Genomic DNA, 16,043 nt, shown 5'->3' with positions numbered 1-16,043 from the left:
ATTTAAATGTGTATTGCATTTGAATCTGTGTATTGCATTTGAATCTATGTATTACATTTGAATCTATGTATTACATTTGAATCTATGTATTACATTTGAATTTATGTATTATATTTGAATATGTATTATATTCAATTTGTGTATTACATTTGAATTTATGTATTATATTTGAATATGTATTACATTCAATTTGTGTATTATATTTGAATCTGTGTATTATATTTAAATGTGTATTGCATTTGAATTTATGTATTACATTTGAATCTGTGTATTATATTTAAATGTGTATTGCATTTGAATCTGTGTATTATATTTAAATGTATATTACATTTGAATCTGTGTATTATATTTGAATTTATGTATTACATTTGAATCTGTGTATTATATTGGATTTGTGTATTACATTTAATTTGTTTATTACATTTAATTTGTTTATTACACTGGATTTATGTATTACATTTGAATCTGTGTATTACATTCAATTTGTGTATTACATTTGAATATGTTGATAATGTGTCTATGTCTAAGCTAGCTAATATTTTGAATGCTTCTATAAATCTATATAATTACAAAGATCCTAAAACATATTATGAACAGCGTATTCCATCGGATGATATAATAATTTTTAAAAACATAGAACTATTGCTGATCAATAGATTACGAACAACCTATCACTTGGGTCCTATTCTTGTATGGGGAAACTTTCTTTTTTGGATAACAAGTACAATGTTGAGATGAGTACATGGGTACTCGTTTAATCAATACCAACCCAAGTTGACAAAAAAGCAATATATACCTACTTAAGAATATAAGATTGTGAAAATATCAGTGTCAAACAAACAAAATACCATACTAAATGATCTAATACATTCCATTTTTATCGATAACTCAAATAGCTCAAAAAATATTAAAATTTCTTATAAGAGTCCAAATTCTCATAAACAGCCAAAAAAAAGAACTAAAGAAAAAAAAGATGTGATAAAAAAGAAATAACAGATAAGGCAGAAAAAATAGTTGAGGAAATAACAGGTAAGTCAGAAAAAATAGTTGAGGAAATAACAGATAAGGCAGAAAAAATAGTTGAGGAAATAACAGGTAAGTCAGAAAAAGTAATTGAGGAAATAACAGGTAAGTCAGAAAAAGTAATTGAGGATAGAGCATATAAGGCAGAAGAAATAGTTGAGTATATAACAGGTAAGGCAGAAGAAATAGTTGAGTATATAACAGGTAAGTCAGAAAAAAACGTTGAAGAAATAACAGATAAGTCAGAAAGAATAGTTGAAGAAATAACAGACAATTCAGAAAAAGTAATTGAAGAAATAACAGGTAAGTCAGAAGAAATAGTTGAGTATATAACAGGTAAGGCAGAAGAAATAGTTGAGTATATAACAGGTAAGTCAGAAAAAATAGTTGAGTATATAACAGGTAAGTCAGAAAAAATAGTTGAGTATATAACAGGTAAGGCAGAAGAAATAGTTGAGTATATAACAGGTAAGGCAGAAAAAGTAATTGAGGAAATAGCAGGTAAGTCAGAAGAAATAGTTGAGTATATAACAGATAAGATAAAAAAGGAATATGGATACTATGTTAGGCAAAAAATAATACAGGTACGAAGTTGGACAAATGAAATATAAATACATATAAAAATATATATACAAGGCATTTGGCAAAATATATGAAATAAAGGCACATAAACAAGATGCGTATAAATATTCAAACGCACTTTCTATATGATGATGAGAGCCATGTCAAGTAGGGAAAAAATATATTACATATAATGAAAAAAAAAAAAAAAAAAAAAAAAAATATACATGTTAAAATAATAAAAAAAATCCTAATTGCAGATGTCTCGAATCAATATAGTTGGCCATATAAATAACTCTACTTTAGAAACAATACCATAGTAATGTGGAATAATAACTGACAAAAAATATTAAGGCACTTAAGGGTTATAATAACTTCCCAATTGAAGAATATCCATTGGCACTGATACATATATCAATAGAATAATATTATCTCTTCAATCTAGTATCATTAAATTTAGACAATACTTCCTAAAAGAAAAAATGGCATAATACAAAATAGCACATACAATATTTAATTATCACAATGTTTTTTGGCAATTTCAAACAAATTGACACTAATGTGTATATATACATACATTTTTTAGCATTTTATGCAACTTAATTTTATTTTATTTATATAACTTTTACAACACTTTTTACATTAAATTTTATTTATATAACTTTTACAACACTTTTTACATTAAATTTTATTTATATAACTTTTACAACACTTTTTACATTAAATTTTATTTATATAACTTTTACAACACTTTTTACATTAAATTTTATTTATATAACTTTTACAACACTTTTTACATTAAATTTTATTTATATAACTTTTACAACACTTTTTACATTTTATTTTATTTATATAACTTTTACAACACTTTTTACATTAAATTTTATTTATATATTTTTAACTACCATTATAAAAAAACTTTAATTTTTTCTCTTAAAACTTTATATTATATATACCATTAACATATATAGTATGTTAAAAAAGGAATGAACATATATTATTCATTTTGTCCAAACCCCATCACCTTTTTATTTAAGGGCGATCTCAAAAATTGCATACAGCATATGTGCACAAATGTAAAACTCGATAAAGATATTTATCTATATTTTTCAGTAATTCAATATGCATAAGAATGATGCAAAAGTAAAAATTAGCATAACTACAACAAAATAAAATGTTCATTTTTGTGTGTGATGAACCTTGGTGTATTTAAATTTTTTTTGTAAATTACGAAATAGGAAATGAAAGGTAACCATGTTATTCATAAAAAGAAATCGATAAGTTGTGATATATCACACATAAGTTATATTAAAAAAAAATAACCATGTTAATCAAATAAACTAAATAAATGTATATTGTGATATATATAATCCAAATATAAGAATCATCCTTTTTAAATAAATAGACATTTATAATATAACATATTCTGAGTTACATAATTAGCAAAATATTAACATGAAAATATCAAATAATGACATTATATATTAACAATATTTAACATTTATGTTATCTTGACATATCAAATGTGTATATTACAATCTTTGAAAAACATGTTTTTATTACATTCCATTCATATTAATATTTATCTCCATTATGTGTTCCAGATTTAAACTTCATTTAGAGATTAATAAATTAGCGAGATAACAATTTTTTTTATATTTTGATATTTGTTACATTTAGCAATTTTATGTAGACTCCGAAATATATAAACCCTAAAATAGAATCACAAGGCTTAACCTATATATATGCAGAAGTTGCATATTGTTTATAACCTTATTAATAAATATATTTAAATTGAAATTATTTTAAAAACATTACAAAGTGTAATTAAATATAATTAACAATATTAAAAAAAATAATGACTAAATAAATAAATTAAAATTTGCATTAATATATTATATTATTTTCATGTTTAGTCAATAATACAATATTTTATGTGTACATATATTAGAATACCCCTAATTCTCTATACATAATTTTTTAATTTTTATAAAAATTATTAAAAACAAAATATATTAGGAAATTTTATTAATACACTTATATATTTCGTTTTATATAATTTAAAATATGATATATTTCATAGTTATATATATAACAACAAACCTTAAATGTTGATGTGTTATATAATATTAAAATTTTATGCCAAATAAACAAATAATATAAAACAACTTATATTCATGTAAATTAAAATTTAAAAGAAGCATAAAATATTTAAATACAAAAAAATGAGCATTATTTATATTAAATTTTAAAAAAGTTATTATACATACACTATAATGTATTTTTGATATAAATACATTCATTAAGTATAATAACAAATAAACATAGTTTAACAAAAAAATTCACATTAGTAATACCATTTGCATAAAATATTCATGTTGTGTTTTAATCATATTTAAATTGCAAAGACAAATCAAATATGAGTATTATATTTTATGAAATATGTTTCCTTTATGGGAATCTATAATATTAATATTCATTTTCTGTTTGTATTATAATATTCTTCATCTAGATGTTTCAAATTTTGGAATATGACATGTATATTTTATTTTTTATAATGTATTACTATATATATTTAAATTGTGTTTTCTATTATAATCGAATTTAGAAAACTTTCATAGACAAATAAATATTATCAAATTATAAAAAATTAAATAAAAATATAATTCAGAACCCGTCCATATAATCTTCCTCTATATGCTTCTATATACTTAATAATATCATTTTCTTATCACCTCAATTTATAATTATCCCATTGGTTATTTTCGATGAATGTGGTGCAAGTTTTCGATATTATTTTCATCACACATTTTTATGAACTTTTTTATTTTTTTTTTTTTTTTCTCCTTTTTTCTTCGCCCAAATCCTAAACACTAACATAAAAATAGTAAAAATATATAGTTATTTGTTTTTTATGCATACATAAAATATGTAGTAATACATATTTTTAATTTTCTATTTAATAATTTTCTATATATTTACCTTATACATAACTGCTAAAATAACGAGTATTATAATAAATATAAATGAATATAAAATTATTTTTTTTTCTTTAAATAAAATTCCTGGAAATCCTTTTGCAAATATGCCATTTTGTACGTTGATTCCAGAAGGAAGTTGTTCAATTTCTCGACCAAGTGCTATATTGATAGAATCGCTTGATGACTCTTTAGGAGTTTGAATCGATGTTGGTTCTTCAGCTTCACTTATTTGGTCTTTACCTCCAGATTCGCTTATTTGGTCTTTACCTTCATCTTTACTTATTGGATCATTACTTTCTTTACTTATTTGCTCTTCACTTTTGGTTTCACCTATTTGCCCTTGATGTTCAAGTATATTTTCTTGTTTTTCGCCTTCGTTTTTTTTTTCATGGTTTCCATATTCAGTTTTTGTGTCACTATCTTGTGTCGGTGAAGGCGATGGCATTTCTGATGGAACCTCAGATAAAGATAAATCATTTCTCGAATCGTCTGATTGAATGTTATTATCTTCTGGTTCCATGCTATTATCTTCTGATCCCATACTATTATCTTCTGATCCCATGCTATTATATTCTGATTGCATGCTACTATCAACTGATTGGAATGTAGGATTTACTTTATTTGATTGAGTAATTAAATTATTAGTAAAACTATTAAATGCAGAATAACCTTTCGTTAAGCTAGTCGATGCACTTTCATATACACGATTTCCATAATCAGTAAGGTTTTTATAAAAAGATGAAATATGTAGTTTATAGAAATCATGTAAAATTCCCTTTTCTGTTATTTTTTTTATAGTTTCATAGGTAGTCAATGAGTTTTTTTGTGTAGATTCAGGTTGTATCACATCCTCTTTATCTTGTGATTCTATCTGTTGTTCTGTCTGTTGTTCTGTATGTTGTTCTGTATGTTGTTCTGTCTGTGGTGGTGATTCTGTCTGTGGTGGTAGTTCTGGCTGTGGTTGTGGTTCTGGCTGTGGTTGTGGTTCTGGCTGTGGTTTTAGTTCTGGTTGTGGTTTTAGTTCTGGTTGTGGCTCTTGTTTTATTGTAGGTAGTTCTTGAACTTCCAGTTTCGGTGGTAAATTTTCTTTTGGTGACTCTTCCATAGTGCCTCCTTGGAATTTTCTATTATTTTCTTGGTCTGTTTCTGAAATTTTTAATGCGCCTCCTGGAACTGATGTTTCTTTTCTTTGGCTTGATATTTGACCCATTGAATTTTGTAGCATGTTGTTTTGTTCATTATTCTCATTTGTTTTATGATATGTTTCCACCTTTTTAGTGCTGTCTTCCTTTGGAATTTCGAGTTTCTTTTCATGTTTCAATTGATCCTTTGGACCATTTGGGTTAGATTCGTCAGTTTTTAATGCAAGGTGTGAGTCAATTCCAATTTTCGTTGTATGTTGTGATTGTAGTTGCGGTTGTCGTAGTTGCTGTGATTGTAATTGTGGTTGCAATCGCTCTTGTATTACTCGATGTATTTGTACATGTTGTTCTTGTGTTTGGGTTTGGATGTGATGTGGTGTTTCGTGGTGTTGTTGTGATATTTGGTGGTGTGTGTTAATTCCAGTTGGTGATGTTTCTTGGTGTGTTGGGGATACGTCTGGCGATGTTGTAGCGGATGTAGTTGGTGATGCTGTAACGGATGCGGTTGGTGTTGATGGTGCTTTGGTGATTATGGTTGGTGATTCTGTAACGGATGCGGTTGGTGTTGGTGATGCTTTGGTGATTATGGTTGGTGTTGTTATGACGGATGAGGCTGATGATATTGATGTTTTTGTGTCGGGTGCGGTTGGTAGATTTGATGTTGTTGCGGCGGATGCGGCTGGTGATGTTGTTATGACGGGTGTAGTTTGTGGCGTTGATGTTGTTATGACGGGTACGATTGGTGGTTTTGATGTTGTTGTAACGGGTGCGGGTGATGGTGTTGATGCTGTTGTGTCAGGTGCGGTTGGTAATATTGATGTTGCTGTGAACAGTGTGGTTGATGATATTGATGTTGTGGCGGATGAGGTTGATGATTTTGGTGTTGTAGCGGATGCGGGGGGTGTTGGTATTGGTGTTGGTTGGTGCTGATGATGTTGTGGTGAAGGTGATACTGGTTGTTGCTGATGATGTTGTGGTGAAGGTGATACTGGTTGTTGCTGATGTTGATGTGGTGGTGGTTGCGAGTGCTGATGTGGTGGTGGTTGCGAGTGCTGATGTGGTGGTGGTTGGGGGTGCTGATGTGATGATGGTTGCGGGTGCTGATGTGATGGTGGTTGCTGTTGTTTTATTTTAGATTGTGCTTCATTTAGTGCCTTATTCTCTTTATTTTGTGGTTCTGGCTCTAGTTTTGGTTGTATTTGATGTATTGTTTCTTCTTTCGTTTTCATTAATAAAATTTTTTGGGTTGATTCTATAGACACTTCTTGGGATTTTCTACTATTTTCCTGTCTATTTTCTGAAATTTTTGATGTACTTTCTGAAACCGATAGTTCTTTTCTTTGGATTGATGTTTGATCCACTGGATTTTGTGGGTTTATGTATTGTTCATTATTTTTCCCATCTATTTTACGATCTTTTTGCTCCTCGTGAGTGCTGCTTTTCTTTGGAATTTCGGGTTCCTCCTCATCTTCAAATTGATCATTTGGATCAATGGAGTCTAATGTTTTAAAATTCTTCGGAGAACGTAATTTTTTTTTTTTTTTTTTAATTTCTGTAAGTTCTGGAAGACGATTTTCTATATTATATTTTTTTTTAACATCCTTTTTAATAGCAGCAGCTCTAAAATCGTCATATATTTTTTTTAATTTTTGCAATTGAGATAGATGTGCATCATTTCCAGAAAAAGCCTTGTAAAGGGTTCTATATTGATTAAGACACTTGATAGAATTTTGAGAAAGGTTCTTATGATTTTCCTTATTTTTTTTATAATATGCAATCGTATTATATATATAATTAAGTAACGTATACATTTCACTCATACTCCTAAGATTAGAATCTTGCGAATTCATTAGATCATTTAAAATATTCACATCGTCAAAATTACCCATATGTTTCTTTAAATATTGTTCATAAGCCGAACTTAAAGTAATTTGATTGATGTTACTATTTTTTCTTTTTTGGGCTATCTTAAATAAATTATGAGCTAACCACATAATAAAATATTCATAATACTTGCTTTCATCAGTGTTTAACGCCATAAATAAATACCCAGTCAAAGCACCAATACCTTCAATCCTATTTGAGCATGGTTTATTATTGGGGCAATATCTAACGTATTCTGGGAATTTTGTAATTTTCTTATGTAAGTCAGTACTACCATTCAAAAGCTTATCAGTTTCATGAAATAATTCATACTAAGAAAATTATATATAAATTAATAAAAATATGTATTAATACAAAATTTATTGAATAAAATTTAATGTGATTTGTAGACAAGTCAAACACAATAAAATAAAGGATAGGCATGATTTATTTTAAAATAAAATTATTTACCGCTAGATCGTCCTCCATTGTAATAAAATTTTGTTCTTTATATGTAGATTGGCATCATATTGTTTTTATATAAAATATATATCCTGTAAATGAGTCTCCTATATCACATTTATAGTATTAAACCCATTGAAAATTTTAATAATAATACAATAATATTAATAGAGCAATATTATATTTACTATTATTAACATTTATTAAATTGTCTTAAATTATGGTTGATTTAATACATATTTAATCATATGTATATATAATACAATTTATGCATAAAATCAATATTACTATAATATTCTACATAATTAATTTTATTATAAATTATTAAGGAATTTTATAATGAATTTAAAAAATATATACTTAAACATATATTTTAATATAGAACATAAGCAACCTAAAACTTAAATAATGTATAAATCAACAAATTAAGAAAGTTGTTATTAAAATCCTTAATATATAAATTGTCATTTTTTAAAATATATTAAATTTTTATATACTTGTTTCTAATATTATATACCACTGTTTATTAAAATTATAGTATTTTCAAATTAAGTTGCATGTTACATGTTCTATACAAATTACATAATATTAATATTATTTTTATTTAATATAGATAAATTCATAATCCATTTTAATGAATCCGATAACTTTATTTTTATTCCTATATACTTCAATTTAGAATTATACTTTATTGGGTAATTTTACAACCAATTTTGCGTATAATGTACACTGTTAAAACAACAATTAACACTGAACCCGTTTTATTAAACTATTTATAAGTTTAAATAAGTCATTGAACGTAAATAGTTTTTAAAATAATAATTAGTAAATATTAAATATTTATTATTTCTTTCTATTAATATTAAATATGTAAGATATAAATAATTATTGATGCTAATTTTAAAGTATAATAGAAAACTATGCATAATTAGATTGTTATATTTGCATTTTAAATAGTAGAGATAAAGGAAGTATGTTTTTAAGACAATATGTTGTCATATAAGATTTACCTATTATACATAGTCTAATTATGTTTTATATTTTTTACCATTAAAACTTTCAATTCATTTATATATTAAAATTTTTCATTAAAAATGCCTTAGAATTATTTTCTAAATATATAGTTTGCTTTTATATTTTATAATAAACTATATTTAGTTTTATGATGAAAAGCTATATAATTATTAATATTAGTTTGCTTGGTACTGTTAGTTTAATATTATCGCATTAAATCTTACTTAAATAAGTGTTATAATATTTCATTTGATCTTGCATGTATACAAGTTTAATAATATATACCAATGTATTCGAATCAAGTTGATTTAATGATTTTTTCGTATTTAATACTTTATCTATTGTTATTACTATTATTATTGTTACTGCTATATCAATGTATAGTACAAAGGAATAATTAGTGCGCTTAATAAAAATACTTTAAATCAATGTATAATATTTCCTCGTTTCATAGTTTTTAAATTAAGTATTTTAGAACAAATATTTTTTCGCAATGACAATATATTTGTGAATTTTATATATATAATAACCTAATAAAAATATTATTAATTCAAATTAAATTAATTATTACATACTTTTTCTATATACTTTGCATTAATATATAATTGTATATGGTTCCAAAATTTAACATATTTCAATGCTTAGTCATGGATACAATATTATATATATATTAGAACAATAGCGCTATTCTATATATCTTATTATTTACAATTGTTAGAAAAATTATTAAACAAATTATTAAAAAAATTATTAAACAGATTATTAAAAAAAATTATTAGAACAAATTATTAAACAAATTATTAAACAAATATGACATGAAATTTTATTAATATACTTATATTTTATTTTTTAAATCTTTTAAAACATAATTTATTTATACCTAAAAATATAAAATTTTAAAATTAATAGTAATTAATCTAATATTATACCTTTATGGTAAATAAATTAAAGCGTATAAAACAAATTCTATATTACTAATTAATTTTAATAAAAATGTAAAGGGAAAACAAAAAAATAATAGTAACTACAATTAAAACTTAAAAAATATTGTATATATAGTTCAATTTTTTATGTATTACTAATCATGTTAGATGCATAAAATGCCTTTTATAGCCAATGTTGTATTATCGAATATCGGTTGATATGACATGAATCTATATTTTATGACTACCTATTATAGATTACAATATGTTTAATTAATCTTAAACATATGCATAATAACCTGAAGTTATATTATATTGCAGACAATTATTCCAAATGAATCTAATATAATTTATAGCCTCATACATAATATTACTATATAGTTTGATTGAAAAGCTATAATTTAAATAAAAAAATAGTGACACAAATTATAAGATTTACTAAATACGATTTCAATCAAATAATGAAACATATTATTATATGCATAACTCAATATAACTCTGGGTTAGCAAGCTTTATATAATAGCCAATATTATATAACATAATATGAATTCATATATAGTCAATATATATATTAATATATGCAATTTAGACATTTTATTTTAATCATATTAAATCGATATGAACACTCAATTATATGTATTATAATTTATGACAAAATGTTATACAGACCCTTTCATATTAATGGAAGCACCCCTTTTTTGGTTGCATATTTAAAATTTTGAATTTCATCTCGAGATTAAACATACATGTATAGTAGATATATTTAATTATTATTCAAAGACCAATAAATACGATCAAATTATAAACAAATTAATAAAAACATAAATCTAACCAAAAACATAGATTTCATAAAACAAAACTATAACACACAGTACAGAATCATGACCCAAAATACGAGTTCTCCAAAGCGAAACGATAAACAGAACCATAAACTCTATATACAGCGTGTAATTTTATTAATAAATATGCTTAAATTAAGTTTATTTAAAATAATTATAAATATTAACTAAAAATGAGTAAATTCAAAATCCATTAATATATAATATATATGCATGGAAATAAGGATAAATGAGTTTTTGACAAACACTAAAAAATATAAATTAATTATATATTAAATTAAATATATATAATAATAAAACAAACACTTAAATCAAATTTCATTATTCTATAGAATGTAAAAAATGTAACTTTTATGCCATAAAACATTCAATATATTATTTTTAATCATTTAAACAGGTATAATAAAACATAATAATAAAGAATGATTATCTTGGTACCTTTTCTGATTTAGAGCAAAATTTAAAGATTTTTAAACATTTCATAATTATGGAAACCGTATATGGTAAAGTAATATTATTAAGAACCCATCCCCTCCTGATGCTGCTATCAAAAAACGAAATACCATATATATCGTAAACTTCTTAAATAATTTTTTATTTTTTTAGCTTTCGACTAATTTTTAATTTCTTATAATTTTCACTTGATGTAATTTATTATATTTATCTTCAAAATTATCATTTCCACTCTCCAAAATACTTTCATAATTTTTCAATTATCTAAAACTTTCATGTTATGATACATAATTATTTTCATCTTTTTTTGTTATTTTTTTATCTTCTATCGGTTGCATTTTTAATTCATCATTTCTTTTATTATCAAGCTCTTTTTTTACTTCTTATAGTTCTTTTCAAAATCCATAAAATATGTCTCGCGTTTTATTATCTACAGTATTTAAATCGGATTGCCTGCATCTTCTAATACCCTATTATTTTTAAAATTGGTTATATTCCTTTCAAAACAGATGGTTCTCTCATTTACAAGGTATAATTCCTGCAAAGAAATGAAATATTTATTAACATGTGTGTAATTAATTTTAATTGTTTCTTTAACTTAAGTGTCTTACCACCACATGGAACAATCATATAGGGCTAATGTAAAACAAATATATACGAAAGCTATAATGAAATATTATTAATAACAAAAGAAAATAATATATAACTTACATTTTTGGCATACTCAAAAAAACAAATAATAATTGAAGAAAAAAACATATATTAAAATGCGGATTCTCATTTTTAACTTTATTTATTAAATAAATGAAATAATGATAACTTCATATTTATTAGCTTTTTGTTATAAAATTTATGAATAAATTAATATATTTATAAAAAAATATGACATTTCATTTATTAATTTTTTGCATTATGTATAAAATTATTTAATGTAATTTTTGTAATCATTTTCGTTATTTCCATTAAAAGTATTTATGGATATAAATATTATTTTTTTTTTCAAATAAATATTATTTTTTCTCTAAGAAATACAACATTTTTGATATTTAATTATAAAAAAATATATGAATATAATAATTTTTCCATAAGATATATTTTTTGAAAATTTTTTATGCAAATAGTCTTTTAATGTAATTTATAATATGTTGGTATATTTAATGATACAATTGTAATATATAAGCTTATGTTTTCTATTATTGTTTACATCCAAACAAATTAATAAACGCCAATTAAAATAATAAAATAATTAGATACACACATATTTTTTTATATGAATAAATACAAACATATAATGAAAACATTAACAAAGCACCATTGTTATTTACATTTAAATGGTTTCGTATTGTTGTACTCCGATTTTATATAATACTTAATAACATTTTATATTTTATTTACCACTTTTTGTTAATTTTTTTTTTCCATAAATTGGGATGTGATAATTTTATTTATATATCTATGAATATACAACATTAAATATACTATTTCTATTAAAATAATATAAAATATTCATATTTTTAAATGTAACTCAAAAAACAATCAATTATAATATAAAATCACAAAAATAATACATATAGAACCAATATATTGAAAGAGGTACCAATTTATTTTTATCTCAAATCGAAAAATTAAATACACTTAATACTATTAACTTTTATTTTCATTATATTAATTTAACAGATGTTAAGACACATTTGGTATTTAAACAATACAATATTTTGACTTTTATAAATAATAATTAAAGACAAATAAATATTATAATTCATTTATAATATAGAATTTATCATATAGAAAATTTATTTTATGTTTTATTATAAAATAAGAAACAAACTCTTGACATGTATCATATATACACAATACTTCTTTATGTTAATAGACAAATTTACTATTTATTATTCTTTAAATTCGACTTCAAATAAATTTTAATTAAATTTATCATACAAATAATCGCTTTTTCTTTTATAAACAAAAAATTAACAAAAAATATAAATTAATAAATGATAAAGGATCGGCTTGCATAGGTTTGTATATATTTGATAATCCCATTTTCTAATCGACGCAATTTACAACTTTTTTCATCGTTCTTCCTTACTTCCCCTTCTTCTCTTCCAGTTTTTCATATTATGCATCGTAATTATTTAAATCGGTGTTCTCTTCTAGGACCAAGTCGATTCCAATGTTTGATCAATTTACACATAAACCATTAATCACAAATTAACAATAACATACAAAAAGTACATAGTTCAAAATATTTACCATTAAGTTATATTAATACAAAATGCAATTCTTATAATTTTTCAAAATATATTTCTTTATTCGTTCCTTTTCATACTCATTTTTTCTTAGATATTAGACTTAATATAAATATTAAAATCTACAACTTATCCTATACATATTTTTAATAACTTGTTTCCTATATATATTTAAAACAATTCCTTAAACTAATAAATATTATCAAATTATTCAAAATTAAATACAATATAATACTTAATACTAACTCACAACATAAAAAATATATAAAAATTATGCAAAAACATACAAAAATACAATAAATATAACATATAACTTTATATTTTATTGGTTATATTATTTAATTATTCTTATAGACCCCAAAATTATGGTCAAAAATTACTTCCAAATAGACAGTTTTTTAAATATATCAATCATTATTACTGTTCCGGAAATAGTCACTTTCTTCGAAACATATATTAATGATCCATTTTCTTCTTTAATTTTTTAGCTTTTCTCTTAAATATTGTTTTTGAGATCGTTTCCGAAATCCAAATAACGAATACTAATATAAAAATTTTAAAAAATGTATAATTTATTTATATTCACAAAATAATCAGTGCTGAATATATTTTTTAGTTGACTTATTATTTACCTTATATGCAATTCCTAATGAAATTAATGTTGCAACAAATATGATTGGAATTAAAATTAATTTATTTAATATCGATGAACTTGGGGATACTGAATCAGAATCTGATGGTTCAGTTTCAGAGCTTGATACTTCAATTCCAGAAATTGATGTTGATATTCCACTCGAGGAGACATCCATTTGTGTATCATTAGGACTTGATTCAGAAACTTGTGATATTTTTTTTTCCGTTACAAGTTTTGGTAATATATTTCGCATTTTAGGATTAGCAATAGTCTTTCCATAATTAGTATAATCATTTGATAATATAGACAATATTCTAGTATATGAGCTATCTTCAGTATCATTAACATTAACATTAAAGAGTTTTTCATATTCAACACCAAATTCATTAGCTTTTTCTAAATATGTTTCTCTTTTATCAGAATTATTAATCATATTGCATAATTTTTTAAATAAATCATAAAATTTAGACAGATTTTCATTAGAAATATTCACCAAATAATTATGTTTATTTATAAGATCAATATAGCTTGTATACCCTGTAACACCATTTATAGGTTTTTTGTACTCATCGGCATTTTGCATATACTTACTATAAAATTCATTAAGATTGGGGAATTGTGCATTTGACTTTTGATTTAATTTATAGGCTAACCACATCATAAAGTATACAACAATATCAACCTTGTCATCTGCATAATTCGAAAAACTATTACGATTACCATAAAATTTATTAAATAACCATAAACATCCAGCATCAATCTTATTGATATCACTGTCACAATTATTATCAGAGCAATATTCTTTAAAAAAATTCTTTGTAAATATATAATTTCCAGAATCACTCAATTCATCGAGAAAAAACTTCCGCATATTTTCAAATTGTCCACACTAAGAAGCAATTTTAAAAAATCAAATAAAATGTCTATTAAATGAACTTATTATTAATTTATAGATAATACAATATCAAAAATGTGTAATAACAAATGTTTTTATTCAAGAAATTATATGTACCACATTACTAGTTAACATATTGGAAAATTATTTTTGAACTATAAGTTAGTCATCATATTAATTTCATATATACTGCATCAAAATAGTGGACGTAAAATTGGATTCTCTATATGAAAATAATCTGTAGTTAACTTCATTTTATTTTTATATTAACTTAAAATTAATGTAAAGTAATAATGCAATAGTAAGTTTATATATAATTTATTGAAATTAGCTAAACTGCCTTAAATTGGAGATATTTATTTTGCTCATATGTATAACATAATTTATGCTTAAATTCATAATTATTAATAGTATCCATTATAAAAACTTAAGGGATTTTGTAATGAGTTTAAAATACCCCCCCTTATACTTATGTCTCAATATAGAAAAATAAAAATTTGTTTCTCATGCTTTAATAAATAGATTTATGTCTTTGAACCTGTAAATATGTAAAAATTCATAAATCTATTACTAGTATAATTTTTAAAAGTATATAAATATATATTTTCTAATATATTTTAAATATTTATATACTTGTTTCTAATACTATATACCACTGTTTTATTAAAATTATAGTATTTTCAAATTAAGTTATGTACTTATATTTCTATCCAAATTACATAAATTTATATTATTTCTAATTAATATAAATAAATTAAAAAATAAGTTTAATGCATTAAATAACCTGATTTTTATTCCTATATACTTCAATTTAGGTGTATACCTTATTGGGTAATTTTATAATATAGTTTGCCATTTTTTCCATTCTTTAAAACGACAATTAGCACTGAAACCGTATTATGCTATTTATAAGTTTAAATAAGCCTTTGAACGTACATGTTTTTTAAAATAATACTTAGTAAATATTAAATATATAACACATAAATAAGTATTTATGCAAATT

At 23.3% G+C, this 16,043-nt stretch overlaps 3 protein-coding genes across 3 annotated transcripts; 1 reads left to right on the top strand and 2 right to left on the bottom strand.

Moving 5' to 3' along the window:
* Window positions 1-519: 519 nt before the first annotated feature.
* On the top strand, window positions 520-1,634 carry PY17X_0422001 (Plasmodium exported protein, unknown function; the record flags this gene model as incomplete). The annotated part of the gene is made up of 2 exons (XM_034637739.1): window positions 520-728; window positions 965-1,634. The coding sequence occupies 2 exons, from the start codon at window positions 520-522 to the stop codon at window positions 1,632-1,634; spliced, it is 879 nt and encodes a 292-aa protein (XP_034493384.1).
* A 2,709-nt stretch (window positions 1,635-4,343) lies between these two features.
* On the bottom strand, window positions 4,344-8,059 carry PY17X_0421900 (PIR protein; the record flags this gene model as incomplete). The annotated part of the gene is made up of 3 exons (XM_022955138.1): window positions 4,344-4,457; window positions 4,567-7,902; window positions 8,042-8,059. The coding sequence occupies 3 exons, from the start codon at window positions 8,057-8,059 to the stop codon at window positions 4,344-4,346; spliced, it is 3,468 nt and encodes a 1,155-aa protein (XP_022811605.1).
* Window positions 8,060-13,987: 5,928 nt separating this feature from the next.
* On the bottom strand, window positions 13,988-15,175 carry PY17X_0421800 (PIR protein; the record flags this gene model as incomplete). Its single annotated transcript, XM_022955137.1, has 3 exons — window positions 13,988-14,053; window positions 14,144-15,034; window positions 15,158-15,175. The coding sequence occupies 3 exons, from the start codon at window positions 15,173-15,175 to the stop codon at window positions 13,988-13,990; spliced, it is 975 nt and encodes a 324-aa protein (XP_022811604.1).
* Between the last annotated feature and the right edge of the window lie 868 nt (window positions 15,176-16,043).

The sequence above is a fragment of the Plasmodium yoelii genome (genome assembly GCF_900002385.2).
Source record: "Plasmodium yoelii strain 17X genome assembly, chromosome: 4".
NCBI lineage: Eukaryota > Apicomplexa > Aconoidasida > Haemosporida > Plasmodiidae > Plasmodium > Plasmodium yoelii.
This window is presented reverse-complemented; position numbering and strand designations above follow the sequence as displayed.